The sequence below is a fragment of the Syngnathus floridae genome, chromosome 2, assembly GCF_059516105.1.
Source record: "Syngnathus floridae isolate MCC-2025c chromosome 2, RoL_Sflo_1.0, whole genome shotgun sequence".
NCBI lineage: Eukaryota > Metazoa > Chordata > Actinopteri > Syngnathiformes > Syngnathidae > Syngnathus > Syngnathus floridae.
The window spans coordinates 2,713,425-2,731,205 of NC_142414.1; the positions used below are offsets into that span (position 1 = coordinate 2,713,425).

Sequence of the window (17,781 nt, forward strand, 5' to 3'; positions counted from 1 at the left end):
AAACGTACTGTGAGGGTCTGCTGGGACCATCTGGCAGAATCCCCTGTCTGGAAGAGCTTCAACTCCCACCTCTGGCAGAGCTTTTCCCACATCCCGGAGGAGGCGGGGGACATTAAGTCAGAGTGGACCATGTTCCGTGCCTCCGTTGTTGAGGCAGCTGGCCGTAAGGTGGTTGGTGCCTGTCGAGGTGGCAATCCCCGAACCCGCTGGTAGACACCGGCAGTAAGGGATGCCGTCAAGCTGAAGAAGGAGTCCTATCGGGCCGTTTTGGCCTGCGGGACTCCGGAAGCAGCCGACAGGTACCAAGCGGAACGTGGCTTCGGCGGTTGCTGAGGCAAAAACCCGGGCGTAGGAGGAGTTTGGCGAGGCCATGGAGAACGACATCCGGACGACTTTGGGGAAATTTTGGTCCACCATCCAGCGTCTCAGGAAGGAGAAGCAGTGCACCGTCAAAACTGTTTACAGTGGAGATGGCGTGCTGCTGACCTCTACTCAGTCGGTGAGGAGAAGACATCCTAAATTCCACCGACACACCTTCCATTGTGGAAGCAGGGCCTGGAGACTCTGAGGCGGACTCTCCAATCTCTGGGGTCGAAGTCAATGAGGTAGTTAAAAAACTCCTCGAAAGCAAGGCCCCAGGGGTGGATGAGATCCGCCCGGAGTTTTTAAAGGCTCTGGATGTTGTGGGGCTGTCATGGCTGACACGCTTCTACAACATTGGGTGGACATCGGGGACGGTGCCTCTGGATTGGCAGACTGGGGTGGTTGTTCCCCTCTTTAAGAAGGGGGACCGCAGGGTGTGTTCCAACTACAGGGGAATCACACTCCTCAGCCTCCCTGTTAAGGTCTATTCAGGGGTGCTGGAAAGGAGGGTCTGTCGGGAGGTCGAACGTCGGATTCAGGAGGAGCAGTGTGGCTTTCGTCCTGGCCGTGGAACAGTAGATCAGCTCTACAACCTCGGCAGGATCCTCGAGGGGGCATGGGAGTTCGCTCTTAAATTGGCAGATTACCCCAAACTTGAAATTGCAAGTCTTAACTGGACTGCAACTTACGACGAGTCCGACCTCAGCGGCGCGGCGCACACACGGCGTTGTTCACATAAAGGACGGCAAATTCGATCGATAGATTTAATGATTTGTAGTGACACAGATGGTTTGATAATATTGTTGTTTGTATAATCGTTATTCAACGTGTGACACTGATGGTTTGATAAAGGTGTTATTTATGTTATAGTTATTTGGATAACTGTTAATGTTCTCAGCTCCTTGTTTGTGTTTATGTCACGTTAGCATTCCGTATCATTTAGCTTGTTGTTGCTGGTTCATGTCTGTTCTTGGTGTTGGATTTTGTCAAATAAATTTCCCCAAAATGCGACTTATACTCCAGTGCGACTTATGTTTTTTTTCCCCTTTATTGTGCATTTTGTGGCTGATGCGACTTATACTCCGGAGCGACTTTTAGTCCAAAAAATACAGTAGTTTCATTCCAAAATAAAGTTGTGTAGGCCATTGTAATTGAATTGAATTTTGTGTTACTGTAGTTCCCTAGATGCTGTTCTTTGCTGCCACGTCACTATCATTTAATTTGGACTGAGGATAAGCAGTTCAGATAATGGATGGATGTATATATCACAATTATCACGTCTTTGCTCCTCTGTGGCGCAGATCGCCACGCGGAGTGGAACTTATCCATGCCTCCTCCTCGTAGCCTCGTGTCACATTGTTTGTTGTCATGGTGTCAGTTTGCGTCTCTGTCCCGCGTCTGCGCTCTCGCCCCTCCCCATCCATCCGTCCGTCCGTCTGTCTGTGGGTGGGTGAGTGGATAGTTAGATAAGGTAGGTAGGTAGGTAGGTAGGTAGGTAGGTAGGTAGGTAGGTAGGTAGGTAGGTAGGTAGGCAGGCACAATATCTCACAAAAGTGAGTACACCCCTCTCATTTCTGCAATGTTTTAATTATATCTTGTCATGGGACAACACTGAAGAAATGAACTTTGATTCAATGTTAAGTAGTCACTGTAGAGCTTGGATCGCAAAGTAAATTTATTGTTACTTCAAAGTCACTCAAAATGCAACAATGAATGTGTAAAATGCTGGCAACAAAAGTGAGTACACCCCAACTGAAAAGGTCAAAATTGGACCCAAATGTCAATATTTTGTGTGGTCACCATTATTTTCCAGCACCGCCGTAACGCTTTTAGGCATGGAGTTCACCAGAGCTTCACAGGTTGCCGCTGGAATCCTCTTCCACTCTTCCATGATGACATCACGGAGCTGGTGGATGTTGGAGACCTTGCGCTCCTCCACCTTCCATTTAAGGATGCCCCACAGATGTTTAGGTCTGGGAACATGCTTGGCCATCACCTTCACCCTCAGCTTCTTTAGGAAGGCAGTGGTCGTTTTGGAGGTGTGTTTGGGGTCGTTATCATGTTGGAATACTGCTCCGCGGCCCAGTTTACGGAGGGAGGGGATCATGCTCTGCTTCAGTATTCCACAGTACGGTGGGGCACTGAGTACCACGTCCGCCTCACAGTTAGGAGGGTGTGGGTTTGATTCCACCTCCAGCCCTCCCTATGTGGAGTTTCCATGTTCTCCCCGGGCCCGCGTGGGTTTTCTCCGGGCACTCCGGTTTCCTTCCACATCCCAAAAACGCTTGGTAGGCCGATTGAGCACTCCAAATTGTCCCTAGGTGTGAGTGCGAGTGCAAATGGTTGTTTGTCTCTGTGTGCCCTGCGATTGGCTGGCAACCGGTTCAGGGTGTCCCCCGCCTACTGCCCGATGACGGCTGGGATAGGCTCCAGCACACCCGCGACCCCCGTGGGGACTAAGCGGTTCAGAAAATGGATGGTTGGATGGATGTTGGCATTCATTGTTCCCTCAATGAACTGTAGCTCCCCGGTGGCAGCAGCACTCATACAGCCCCAGACCATGACACTCCCACCACCATGCTTGACTGTAGGCAAGACACACATGTCTTTGTACTCTTCACCTGGTTGCCGCCACACACGCCGGATAGCATCTGAACCAAATATGTTTATCTTGGTCTCATCAGACCACAGGACATGGTTCCAGTACCCCATATCCTTAGTCTGCTTGTCTTCAGCAAACCTTTTGCGAGCTTCCTTGCAGTGTGCGGCGTATGGTCTGAGCACTGACAGACTGACCCCGCACCCCTTCAACCTCTACAGCAATGCTGGCAGCACTCATACGCCTGTTTTCCAAAGCCAACCTCTGAATATGATGCTCAGCGCGCGCACTCAACTTCTTTGGTCGACCATGGTGAGACCTGTTTTGAATGGAACTTGTCCTCTTAAACCACTGTATGGTCTTAGCCACCGTGCTACAGCTCAGTTTCAAGGTGTTGGCAATCTTCTTATAGCCTATGCCAGGGGTCGGCAACCCGCGGCTCCAGAGCCGCATCTTTAGCACACCCCTAGCGGCTCCCTGGAGCTCTTGCGTGAAAATGGAACAAGGTGTTGTTTTTTTTGGTTTTGTTTAGTTTTTTTTAAATATGGATTTTAGATGGTAATCATGGCACAAACATTCTTATGCTCTAGAAAATGTATGTAGTTGTAAATATATAATAAATACAGAATTTCAGAATGGCGCAAAATTTCATCATAGCCTTCCCAGGCCAGCCAAGAGACGTAGTTTGTCCAGCGAGTCCTGGGTCGTCTCCGGGGTCTCTTGCCGGTGGGACATGCCCGGAACACCTTCCCGGGAAGGCATCCAGGAGCCATCCTAATGAGATGCCTGAGTCACCTCATCTGGCTCCTTTCAACGTGGAGGAGCAGCGGCTTGACTCCAAGTCCCTCACGAATGACCAACCTTCTCACCCTGTCTCTTAGGGAGAGCCTGGACACTCTGCGGAGGAAAATGATTTCGGCCAATTTTATCCGGGATCTTGTTCTTTCGGTCACGACCCATATCCCGTGACCATAGCTAGGAGTGTAGATCGACCGGTAAATAGAGAGCTCAGCTCTCTCTTTACCACAACGGGCAAGACTCAAAACAACGACGCAAATGCAAGGAAACCAGCACGACCAAGACAAGGACAGCAAACAACATGTGGAAGTGACAAAATGGAAGGCGGCGGCAGTGTTTCAATTTCTGGAGCAAGAGAGTAAGTAACCGCATCTCGAGCCGGGTTGGAGGGTGGCCACAGGGTGTGCATCTCAATAGCAGGATCTGGTAGAGCTTGTGGTGATGGAACAGGTGCGCAGCCGGAGCAGAGTTGGGGCGGGTGGTCTCAGTGCATGCACTACAAGAGGAGGCGACCGCAGAGTGTGTACCGCCTGAGAAGGGTTTGGTGGTGGCCACAGGGCATGCGTCTCTTGACCAGAGTCTCGTGGGGCTTGCATAGTTGGGGCACATTTTTAGGGCGGGTGCAGGGCTCGCACCAATGGATCAGGAACAGGGAGGTGGCTGCAGAGCATGGATTGCCGGAGCAGGGTTGGACGGCAGCACGGCTTGCATCACTGAAACAGAGTCAGATGGCGGCCACAGAGCTTGCATCGCTGGAGTAAGTTCAGAGGTTGGCTGCAAAACTTGCACCGCTGAAGCAGATTCAGATGGCAGCCACAGAGCTTGCGTTGCTGGAATAGGTTTGGAGAACTTGCACCACCAGAGCACAAAAAACAAACTCACACAAGGTAGCTTGAATGACTATTTGTTGGTATGCTCCGGGTTGAGGAAAATGTACAGACATTGCTGGTTCGCTTTCTATCTGCCCGAAGCTCACACCCACATACGGGTGAGGTCAGAGAGGCAGTACAGCCCTCACATTTATATTTGCTGAAAATGTTAGAACTCCAAAAAACAGTGTGGCTCCTATTGCCCTGTCAGCACCTCATGTGCTCCTTTGTTCGCTCCTCGCTCCTCTAGTCATTGAGGCGATGGCTTTCTGTAAACATGCAGCTCTCCACCAGCCATCTTGGCACTGAATTCCTGTTTTCTTTTTTAGCCTCCAAACGATCATTCTGTCCTCCCTCATCACCCCAAAATGTGTACTGTCTAAAGTTCAGAGTCTATGAATGCAAAATATTAGTTCATGCTTATAAACGTTTTTCTGTATGTATGTATGTAACCGGTAAAATATATGAATACATAAAACACATACACTTTAAACCAATGGGTTGATGAATACCGTAATTTCTAGACTACAAACCGCACCTGATTATAAGCCTCACCAGCAAAAATTAGGGGAAAATCTTGTTTTTTTTCATACATGAAACCGCACCGTACTAAAAGCCGCATGTGCCCGTGAATTATTTACAAAGAAAGACAGTACACAGAAAGAGTTTTCAAAGTTTTAATAACATACCTTTACTTTTCTTTCCAAATAATGCCTGTGATGTGGCAGTACCACAGCAGCAACACGGAAGTAACACAGCACTAATAGGGCTGGATAAAAAAACATGCCGGTAAAAGTCACTGTGAAGCAACAGTAGCACAGCACGAACAGGGCTGGTTACAAAAACATACCAGTAAAAGTCACTGAAAGCCGTCTTCATCTTCCTCCTGTGTACTGAAACCATTGAAGTCTTCATCCTCAGTGTCGGATTGGAATAGCGTCAGATTTACTTCGCCACACACTTTCTCAGTCTCTCTTTTGTTGTCGCTTTTATGCATTCCTTCTAGCATTTCCATGATGAGGGTCAATTTATGCTAATTTTATTCATGCACAAAGCGCTATATTGCATTAAATTAGCGAGCTACACGTATAGCTCCGGAGTAGACGTGACTGTGAAATAAAGAAACAGGTGACGCAACAAGAGGTCATCAACAATAGCCCAGTGCCCTCTAGTGACCAGAGGAAACCTCTACAGTGCATGAGCAGCTGGAGTTCCTTCGTTCAGAGCCTTTAACTTAAAAGCGGCATCATATGCATCTCAGTATCAAACATGTATGTAATATTGATGTTCCATTTACACATGAATGTATAAATGTCAGCGAAGACAAGGAGGCGGAAAGGGTTAATGGTGATACTAAGTGGTGGAAGACTGAGATCCCACATATGAGTTTGACCTCGGTCACGCTCATCCAGTTGAAGCCTAAACAAAATGCTGTTTGACGGAACACAAGTCCGAGAAAAAACATTTGCAAATGTTACGTTGATGGACAGTTGACAAGATTTGGGAGTGGGAAACAGGATGAAGCATCTCTGAGAAAATTGTTACTTCCGTGAGAACATGGTCACCTCATCTGGTTAAATCCGGTTGAGAACGGCCGAGATGCGGTTGCAGTCTATTCTGGAAGCATTTAGGTCATCTGAGGCCAATGTATGACGTCATGGAAAAAAACTGGTACGTGACCAAGCAGGCATACGTAGTACCCACGAACTGGACTAGTATAAAAGGTTCGTTCGGACAAAGAGCATCACTCTCTCTCGCCCGGTGGCCTTTCCCCGTTAGGGGTATGGCCCTGCCGCTACTGCCGTGGGTCGAGAACGTCGATTAGACAAAGATAGATTTCATTCTTTATGAAATTAGCCCTAGGTCCGTTAAAATGAATTCATACTATCTTCAAATTGGACTTAGTCAAATTTTAAGCTCAAACACAGGCTAGGAGATGCAGACCTCGGTGCAGGAGAGAGGAGCCATCATCATCTCCATTCTTTAGGCCAGCCTGTTCTTTTAAACAGAATTCGGATTTTGGAACAAGGAGAACTGATTACTGGACTTTTCCACCAAACAGCATTTTAGACCTCTAGACTCTTACCATTTTTTACTATATTTTTGAGTTTTCAATCGAGAGAACTTCGAGACTGAATAATTTTTGCTCTATTGAGAATGGTGAGTGGAAATTATTGTTAGTTGTTCGAACAATTGAAGCTTGTTATTCATTAATCATGTTAGGGCCCTGAACTCGCTACCCCCTTCTGCGTAGCGTGCGGCACTGTTGCGCTATTTTCGGGAATGTCTGCTGTACGCGCACTTGCTCCTTTTTTTTTTTCCTGCTCCTCTTATTTATTTATTTATTTATTTATTTATTGTTGTGTTATTTATTCATTATTTATTCAGCACGCTTTTGTTGTACTTGTTTACTTGTTTGTCTGTTGTGAGCCATGTCTTGTCACCGTGGGATAGGGGGGAACGAAATTTCGGTTTCTTTGTGTGTCTTTGGCATGTGGAGAAATTGACAATAAAGCTGACTTTGACTTTGACTTTAATTTCTACTTTGTAATAATTCAATTTCGATTAATGATTATTTTGATATTTTATGCTTTAAATCTCTTTTGTTTCTCTATCATAGTCATACTTTAACCTTCCTATTGTGTTAGGGTCACTACTGACCCGTTTTGAGTTTTAGCATGCATAAGAGTACTTTGCGTTGAAACTTTTTGACTTTGTCAGGGACTTCCATTCAAACAAAATATATCTATATATTTTTTAAATTAAATTTTAAAGTGCTCTGGTGAAAAAAATTACTTTTGTGGTGTTTGGATAATTTTTGACCCGGTTAAAATTTTCAATTATAAAACATTAAAAAATGCCCCCAAAAAATCATAAACACACAATAAACCAACAGCCTCTTCCTCCAACCACTTGAGCTTCATTTAGGGGCTTTTCTCTTGAACAAACAAAGGGAGACATGTCCAGGCATGTCAAGCCATTTGAGTGTAGAGGGGAGGGGGTGACTTGCAGAGTACACATCTCCAATTCACAGGATGCAACAATGAGGAGAAGATTAACTGTAAATGAAGCTTTGGATCGCATATGTGCTGCAAATGAGGGAGAGGACACACAGGATTTTAGTGATGGAGATGAGCAGGCCTCTGAGGGTGAAGATGATGTGGAGTACCAATTGGAAGAAACAGACACAACTGATCAGTCTGAAGAGGAGGTCACTGGTGCTGAAGCTGCTCCTGCTGAATCATTCCAATCCAAACGTGGCAACATACTGTTAGGTTACGGATTCTAGTTATTGATCTGACTCCAAATTGCGATCAACACTTAACACATAAATTGCTATGTCCTAATCCACACACTGGCGCACCTAACAATTTTGCGAGTTCGTTCTGTCAAAGAGAAGACCAGTAGATCAATTAGACCAAATTTACCAATTATTTATTCCTGACAAAGCGCACTAATACAGGCCTGGGTCCCGGGTCCCTCACACTAAAACTCGTGCGTTTTTGTGACCACCAAAAGACGACACATTCTTCCGTGTTGCCCAGTTTTAAAGAAACACAATATGAATATTAAAGCATGCAAAATATTGTGAGATGATTGGTCGATGGCCATCTCCTCCCCGGTCCAGGTGTCGCTGAGGTCAGACGGTTGGGTTTTCCCCTCGAAGGCCGGTCTCATAGACGTGCTGTTGTTCTCGTTCCTCACCGACCTTGAGACGGTCTCCTCCGGTACTCCCTATCCGGGCCTATTCCACAACACTTCGAAGAAAACAAGTTCATGCAGTTTGCCTGCACATTCCTCGGCCCCCACCAATCCACACGAGCACTCCAATACTAGATATTAATATGATTATAAGTTTAACACAACCTTAAAAATATGTTTGCAAACTACCAAAAGCACATTTCCCTTTAACTCAAAAAAGAGAAAATCACACCCAGTTTCACCGTTCTTTTATTTGCACACACTCCGACAACCATCCCATCTTAAAAGAACCGCCCCATCTCTTATTTACTTTGGCTTGGCGAGTGGATGTGTCGCTGCTCGTTCGTTTCGCCACGATAAGGGGTTAGCTAATTTAGCATTTGCATCTCTTGACTCCGCCGCAGTGTTGTTAGCTGGCTAACCTGCACGGCACGCATGGGCAGGACACATTTTCAGGCACTGTCAATGCTATGATTGGCTATGAAGCGTAAGTGAACCATACCATATCATTGGCTGGACACCTGTCAATCACTGATTTACACTATAAAAAGGCACAGAAAAAAATCATTGGTCCACTTAATTACATTAGATTACGTCTAACATTAGATATTAACCAATCAGTTATTTTATTTTGTGTGCAGCGAGCAGTGCGCAATTGCGATTTAACAGAGGTTTGACGCGCTTACTTGACAGGCGATACTGCTGCTGTTTCGGTCATGTGACACGCGCACAGACACGGGGCTTCGCTCTGTGAGCTCGACACATGCGCGACGCATCGGTGTTGCTGGTACCCATCACTAGTACACGCACTTGTGAGCTTTCTGACACGACTTTCGGGAATAAATGCTCGAGCGGGCGCTTCCCCATCTACTGGGGAAACATTGTCATTGCAGGAAAAATGACCAGAAAATGTTTAATACAATTTATTCAGGTTTGGCGGGCCGGATGTGGCCCGCGGGCCGTATCTTGTCCATTCTGGTTTAGCCTATTGTTGCCTGTTCATGTCTGTTCTTGGTGGTGGATTTAGTCAAATAACGTTCTCCCAAAATTCCGACTTGGTGTTTAACTGAAAACAGACAAATGCAGCTGGTATGGTTTGTTACCATGGTTTACCATCATTTTGGAGCCTGAAGACTGGTCTCAATTGTTCTTTCTTTGTGTGCATGTGTATATATTGAATGCCAGTGCTAACCCGGCACTTGGCCAAGACACAAACAACGTCAAACATAATTTTTGTTTTTGACCTAGATTTATTTTGAGACCTTTTAATCCTAAACAAGTAGCAATAAGAAGATTAAAGCTGTATGCAGTGATCATTGGGTCGTAGGGTTTTATACAACAAGGAAATTAGCAGGGGAGATGTGGAGATATTGAATTTACAAAATTATGACTCCAAAATGGCCACTTAAAAACATGATACATACTGACAACAAATTTCAAGTTGCAGGTTAGCAAGCTTATCGTAAAGAGATATATTTTCCAGGGAGCACTCAGGAGACAATTTTTAGACTTGTGAATTAAAAACAAACAAACAAAAATCCATCTTTTTTTTTGAGTCTATTAATCAATCACAACATTAATTTATATATTATGTGTGTGTGTTCTGCTGAGTAGGTAAGGGGCCAGCCTGGGGTCTTGTTTGAGCCTCTGGTCCAGTGCACGATACCTCTGAGCTGCTGATCTCTTGTGCCTGCAAACACCCATTGTGTCATTCATATAGCTGTGTGTGCATGTGCGTGCGTGCGTGCGTGCGTGCGTGCGTGCGTGCGTGTGTGTGTGCGTGACATACATGCTGAGTCGTTTCTGGGCGATGTGTATCTGAGAGGTGTGCTGGGCGCAGTAGGCTTGATACTCCTTCTCCTCCTGGTGGCTCATGTTCTGCTGGTCCTCCTGATAATGTTCTTGTATTTTCTGTAGCGCCTGTGTTGCCTGCACGCATGCACACACACACACATATAGCACACAGGTTGACATTTGACTGACTGCCAGAGAAGTTATCATGAATGTCACAGACTTCCTAATAATGTGACCCCCTCATGTCACCAAACTATAAGGTAACGAAAATAAGAAACAGCTATTATTTTGATGTGTCATAGGTTAAGATTGTTTACTTAATTCGGGCCCTTTTTTGTTATTGACGCAAAACATGCAAGTGTTCAATGTCCTTCTTTTGGAAGAGCCTGACCAAAGCCCTTTTTAAAATAACATGAACAGACAGACACACGAATGATTGAAATATTGTTTAAAAATGCTAAAGCTGAAAAGAAAAGACATTTTTGGTATTCTTTCAAATGTCAGTTACCTGTTCGTGACGTTCCTGGATAAGTCGTGCCTGTGCGACCATACGCTCCTTAAATTCTGTTAAACAATCATTGTATAAACGCTGTGCGTCATCAGCCCGCACAATTTCAATGTCACATAGTCGGGTGAGAAAGGGAGCCAGGAAGTCATTTTCCTTCTCCTGTAACCACCGCTGTTCCTCTGTTGCCACACGTTCCTAAGCGACACAGACATGCACACACATTAAAATGTAAAATGAAGAGTGGGGAGCTGCAGGCTATGAGAGGAGCTGCAGATTGCGGTTCAGGTCCCCAGTGTGTGGCCCTGGGACCCTGAACGCCGCCGAGTGCAGTTCTGTTCGCCAAGTTGCTGCCGATTGCAGTTTAGGACCCCAGTGTGTGCCGCCGATTGCGCTGTAGGTTCCCAGTGTGTGCCGCCGATTGCGGTGTAGGTTCCCAGTGTGTGCCGCCGATTGTAGTTTATGTCCCCAAGTGGCCGCCGAGCGCGGTTAGGAGTTTACCATTGCCAGTGAGGTCGCTTGGATCGGTGCGCTCCCCCCACATATATGCTATGTATATATATATATATATATATATATATATATATATACTACCGTTCAAAAGTTTGGGGTCACATTGAAATTTCCTTATTTTTGAAGGAAAAGCACTGTACTTTTCAATGAAGATAATTTTAAACTAGTCTTAACTTTAAAGAAATACACTATATACATTGCTAATGTGGTAAATGACTATTCTAGCTGCAAATGTCTGGTTTTTGGTGCAATATCTACATAGGTGTATAGAGGCCTATTTCCAGCAACTATCACTCCAGTGTTCTAATCGTACAATGTGTTTGCTCATTGGCTCAGAAGGCTAACTGATGATTAGAAAACCCTTGTGCAATCATGTTCACACATCTGAAAACAGTTTCAGATGTACAGCTTCGTTACAGAAGCTACAAAACTGACCTTCCTGTGAGCAGATTGAGTTTCTGGAGCATCACATTTGTGGGGTCAATTAAACGCTCAAAATGGCCAGAAAAAGAGAACTTTCATCTGAAACTGCACAGTCTATTCTTGTTATTAAAAATGAAGGCTATTCCATGCAAGAAATTGCTAAGAAATTGAAGATTTCCTACAACGGTGTGTACTACACCCTTCAGAGGACAGCACAAACGGGCTCTAAGCAGAGTCGAAAAAGAAGTGGGAGGCCGCGTTGCACAACTGAGCAAGAAGATAAGTACATTAGAGTCTCTAGTTTGAGAAACAGACGCCTCACAGGTCCCCAACTGGCATCTTCATTAAATAGTACCCGCAAAACACCAGTGTCAACATCTACAGTGAAGAGGTGGCTGCGGGATTCTGGGCTTCAGGGCAGAGTGGCAAAGAAAAAGCCATATCTGAGACTGGGCAACAAAAGAAAAAGATTAAGATGGGCAAAAGAACACAGACATTGGACAGAGGAAGACTGGAAAAAAGTGTTGTGGATTGATGAATCCAAGTTTGAGGTGTTTGGATCACAAAGAAGAAAGTTTGTGAGACGCAGAACAAATGAAAAGATGCTGGAAGAATGCCTGACGCCATCTGTTAAGCATGGAGGAGGTAATGTGATGGTCTGGGGTTGCTTTGGTGCTGGTAAGGTGGGACCTCCAAATTGTGCGAGAACTATTTAGAGCAGAAGCAGGCAGCTATCGGTAATGGAGTGGCCAGCGCAGTCACCAGATCTGAACCCCATTGAGCTGTTGTGGGAGCAGCTTGACTGTATGGTAAGCAAGAAGTGCCCATCCAACCAATCCAACTTGTGGGAGCTGTTTCTGGAAGCGTGGGGTGCAATTTCTCCAGATTACCTCAACAAATTAACAGCTAGAATGCCAAAGGTCTGCAATGCCGTAATTGCTGCAAATGGAGGATTCTTTGACGAAACCAAAGTTTGATGTAAAAAAAATCTTATTTCAAATACAAATCATTATTTCTAACCTTGTCAATGTCTTGACTCTATTTTCTATTCATTTCACAACGTTTGGTGGTGAACAAGTGTGACTTTTCATGGAAAACACAAAATTGTTTGGGTGACCCCAAACTTTTGAACGGTAGTATATATATATATATATATATATATATACATATATATATATATGTATATATATATATATGTATATATTTATGGTATATAAATATATATTTATGGTATATAAAAATATATATATATATATATATATATATATATATACATATATATATATAGTTATATCTAACGTACCGTAATTGCTGGACTATAAGCCGCACCGGATTATAAGCCGCACCAGCTAAAATTCAGGGATATTTCTTTTTTTTTCTTACATAAGCCGCACCGGACTATAAGCCGCACTTGCACACGAGTTTTTTACAAAGAAAGACAGTACATAGAAAGCCTTTTGAACGTTTTAATAACATACTTGAACATGTCTTTCTAAACATTGCCTGTGACGCAGCAGTAGTACCGCAGCAACGCGGAAGTGTGCACGCGAGTTATTAGCAAAGAAAGACTGGACACAAAGTTTTTTTTTTAAAGCTTTAATAACATACCTTAACATTTCTTTCCAAACACTGCCTGTGACGCGGCAGTAATACCACAGCAACACGGAATTAACACAGAAAAGTCACTGAGACGCGGCGGTAATGGCGGCGGTTACACAGCGGCAACACGGTAGCACAGCACGAACAGGGCTGGTTAAAAAAAACATACCAGTAAAAGTACAAAAAGAGCCGTCTTCATTTTCCTCCTGTGCACTGAAACCAAGTCTTCCTCCTTCGTGTCCGATTGGAATAGCGTTAGATATCCTTCGCCTCACACTTTCTCAGTCTCTCTTTCGTCGTCGGTTCTATGCATTTCTTCGAGTGTGAAGAGGTTCTGTTCATGCTAATCTTATTCATGCACGAAGCGCTACATTATATTAAACTAGCGAGCGACCCGTATAGCTTAAAAGCGGCATCATATTCATTTATTTTATCCCCCATAATGACGGTTTGTGTATAAAAGCTTGCTGTCTTTGTGTCAATGTGGGTGTGTGCGTGATGCGCGAGACGATCATTATCTCTTCTTCGTCTGTCTCACTCTTGCTTCCTGCTAGAGCGCCCCCTGGAGAGCGGAGGCCGTAAAAGTCCATAAGTACGCTCCAGAGTAGACACAAGATAATGTCATCAACATCGACTGCCTTTGGCTTAAAAGCTGCATCATATGCATTTCTTTTGTCCCCCATGATGACGGTTTGTGTATAAAGGCTTCCTTTCAGTAATGTCCGTCTTGATCGCGTGATGCGCGAAATGTAAACAAAAACTAGCACGTCTTCTTTGGCGCATTATCTCTTCTTCGCCTGTCTCGCTCTTGCTTCTTGCTAGAGCGCCTCCTGGAGGCCGGAGGCCGTAAAAATCCATAAGTACGCCGCGCCGCCGTTTAAGGTTCAAAGTAACCTTCTGAATATAATGCATTAAAAGTTCACATTCATTACAACCTGTTTTTGGTGAGCAAAATGTCAGAAGAATTGAATTTAAATGCTGATTGATTGGGTTTTAATACAATGCAGATTACTTCACTGGTTTCTTTTATATCAAACAAGTTGTTATCAAACAACTTGTTTGATTTAAAAGAAACCAGTGAAGTGATTAAAAAAAGGAAAAACAAGATGAACTTAGTACAATTACAATGCAGATTGTCCAAACAGCGCCACTGCTTTGTGTAATGTCTGAGTGATATGGCAGAGTAAGAGAAAGGGTTTAGAGCACAGGTGTCAAACTCAAGGCCCGGGGGCCAGATACGGCCCACCACATCATTCTATGTGGCCCGCGAAGACAAATTGTGCATCAAATTCGTGTGTCATTACTAGAATTGCAAATTGTCTTCACTTTTAATAATAGCTTTTTTTAAAAATATTTGACCAGTTTTTACTCGTCTGATTTGAAAACGAGTTATTTGTCAGTTTGTTTTGTAGCTTTTACTGTATATAATAGTGTTAAGAGTAAAAGTGATCAAGTCATCACAAAAATCACGAAAAAAATCTTATATAAGCCGCACCTGACTATAAGCCGCAGGGTCAAAAATTTTGGAAAAAAGTCGCGGCTTATAGTCCGGCAATTACGGTAAATTAAGTTCTACAATTTTTATTTCGATCCCTTCCCACCTCATCCAGCGGCCCTGTTTGGCTTGTGACACAACTTTGGCGTTTCTAGCTGCTTCTTCGTGTCGCCACACCTCCTCCACCACCAAGGTGCGACGCTCAGTTGTAGAGGCCTTCTGCCAGAGAGGTGTCATGGCTCCAAGGCCAAATCCTTCTCTTTCTTGGGTGCAGATGGGTGGATCTGGCCTATGTCACTGCTGTGGCAGGTGTCCACTTCCTCCCAGTTGCTTGGGCAGGAGTGGCACCTCTTAACCATGGGTCCCGGGATTCAGCTAGGGACATGTCCAGCCTAACCTTGGCGCACTTGAAGTCTTCCACCTCTTTCGCTGTATAGTCCGACACTGCTGATGCACCTTGGAAGACCAAGCCACTTCCTCACATACGTGTTCACCAGTCTTTCCAAATGATTGGCATGGCTAAGTGAAACCTCGTACATGGCCAAAGGCCACAGCAGTCTGGGTAGCAGCCCATACTGGTAACACCACAACTTCAGCTTCCCTGGCAGTGCAGTGTTGTTAATTTGCTTAAGGCCGTTAGTCAAATCCTGCTGGAGTAGCTGAAGCTGTTGCGTGTCTTTGAGCTGCGTTATAACACCGACCAAGGCTCTTGATGGGCTTCTCAAGGACTGTTGGAATTGGTTCACCTCTTAAGTGGCCTTCAATGATGGAGATGCTGCGTGATTTGCTTGGTTTGATTTCCATTTTCACCCCAATGGATGTTTTCTTGGAGTTTCTGAAGCAGTCGTCTGGTGCAAGGTTTTGTTGTTGTAATGATGGTCATGTCGTCCATGTAGGCTCAAAAACTCAATTTGTCAAGAGAGCAAGCGTCATCTTCCTGAACTCCTTCTTAACCATGAGTGATGCATTGAATATAAGAAAAAGCTGAGTTATCTAACACCGTTGATTAGGCAGATCTTTATCTGCATGCAGCCTTACCTTGATGGCTCAAGAGGCTTCTGCAGTGAAGCATTACAGTGGTCAATTTCAACAAAACGAGTCAACTTCAATGGATCAAAACCAAGTATTTTCACTTATTATTGTCTAAAACACAACCAGACCAACCACTACACCATACAGCTGCCGCAAATTGAAGGTGTTTTGCAACACTTCTCAGACATGAGACACAATAAATGTTCTCAAGCTATTCCACCACTTTGATTGATATTTATATTGAATTATATTGATATTGCTATAAAATATTTTCTTTACCCCGTGAGGTAAATAAACTAAATGAAAGCAAGTCAGTCATTAAATATGAGATTATTGGGCCTCCAATATGCCATTTGTATGTGCAGAATGCCATGCACAACACTACAACAAACCATTTCCTCTCTGAGATTGCGGGCCTTGGCAGCGCCAGTCGTGGTCCACGGTGAGAAATGAAGAAGAATGTCTGTCTCCTCCTGCTCCCGGCAGACCACAATGTCTTGCACCTGTGCACACATTAGCTACATTACTGCATATCATCACAGTGCCCAGAAACCAGGCAAAATAACCCCCCCTGAGGCAGTAAGCATCCTGTATGATATCAGAACAGTCTGACTGGATGCTATCAAATAAGACTGTATGATTCTCAAAAGGTTTATTTTGGAGGTGGAACAGAGGCATATGGGAGCTTTGAGACCCCCCAACATTGTGAAGATCATCTTTTTTTCCCCCCAAAATGATTTGTTTTAGTTTAGTTTGTATTACTTTAGTATCTTTTTTTTCTAGATCAGTCTGATGGTGCCACAGAGATCATCTTGTTTTCTATATAAAACTTCCCCATTTGCTTTCTTCAGGCAGTTGTTTTTTCCAATAAAGTGCAAAAAATCTCTTACTTCGCTGTCAGTCAACATGGAAGAAGCAATAAACATGCATTTAAAATAAATAGACAAAAGGTAATTCAACACCTCAAAACAACAACAAATAGAAACACAAACTAATTTAAAAAAAAAATAAAAACAAGGAAGAACAATCATGCCATATGAACGAAAAATGGGTACGCAAATGGTCAAAATGCAAAAAAGGTGTGTTTTCAAGAGGTCTGAAGTTCACCATTACGGCCAAAACAACACAATCTGGTTGGCTGATTGCCCAGATCTCTAATGCTGTACGAGGCTTTCTGAAACAATTCGAACTTTCACAAAGTAACATCACAAAATATCAAACGTAAAGCAATGTCACTCACAATGTCACTCACACGTATTTTCAGCAGATAAAGGACGGACACATACCACCATCAAATGAAAACCATGAAGTAGAATTAAGTGCTCTCACCTCTTTCTTAGAACTCATAATTTGGAGCGCTACGTCCTTCTCAGCTTTGACAAGGTCTGAGAGAAGGTCATACAGAGCCAGAGTGTGGAGCGGCTTCTTGGCAGGATCCACCTAGATGAACAAAAACAATGTCACTGTGCTGCACTTGTCCACTGACAAACACACAAGAAAGGGTATGCATACATGGAAGCCAGAAACCATGTCAGGCCTGAAGTCCTCAGCCTTGTGTTGATGGTCACTTGAGTCTCGCGGCTTGATGAAGGTCCTCATGCACGGGACGAAGCGGTGCTCCTCCAGATGATATTTCACCTCTATCCTCCTCTGCGAAGCCACAAACACTCGCTCGGCCACATCGTCGTTGGCATCCTTGTTTGGATTTCTGTGGAAGCGCTCCAACACTTTCTACGATCGCTCACGCACGCACGCACGCACGCACGCACGCACGCACGCACACACACACACACACACACACACACACACACACACACACACACACACGCAATCCAACAAGATTCAGTAATGAAATCGTATCAGAAATTCGGATTCTTGATGGCATTACTGCATCTGTCACACACAGAAAGCTTGTTTTGTACCAATAAATTACATACATGCAAACTTTCCCGATTTAGTCAAGAGACTCCCAATTTTCAACACTGTCTCCCACCTGCCCTCCGATCTGTCTTTTCTCGCGCTAATCTCCCGATTTTACAGTGAAGTAAGTTTACATTAAGCAGCTCGGTGACGCACTGGGTAGCACGTC

At 44.4% G+C, this 17,781-nt stretch overlaps 1 protein-coding gene across 3 annotated transcripts in view; it reads right to left on the reverse strand.

The window, feature by feature from the left end:
• Positions 1-9,562: 9,562 nt before the first annotated feature.
• drc7 (dynein regulatory complex subunit 7) overlaps positions 9,563-17,781 on the reverse strand; it is a 76,889-nt gene continuing 68,670 nt past the window's right edge. For all 3 annotated transcript variants that reach the window (XM_088359792.1, XM_088359783.1, XM_088359797.1), the window contains 6 exons: positions 17,205-17,423; positions 17,022-17,132; positions 16,085-16,195; positions 10,634-10,828; positions 10,121-10,260; positions 9,563-10,021 (listed from right to left, as the gene is read on the reverse strand). In XM_088359792.1, the coding sequence (XP_088215918.1) occupies positions 9,913-10,021; positions 10,121-10,260; positions 10,634-10,828; positions 16,085-16,195; positions 17,022-17,132; positions 17,205-17,423 (885 nt within the window). In that variant the 3' untranslated portion in view covers positions 9,563-9,912. The remainder of the gene's footprint in view (positions 10,022-10,120; positions 10,261-10,633; positions 10,829-16,084; positions 16,196-17,021; positions 17,133-17,204; positions 17,424-17,781) is intronic.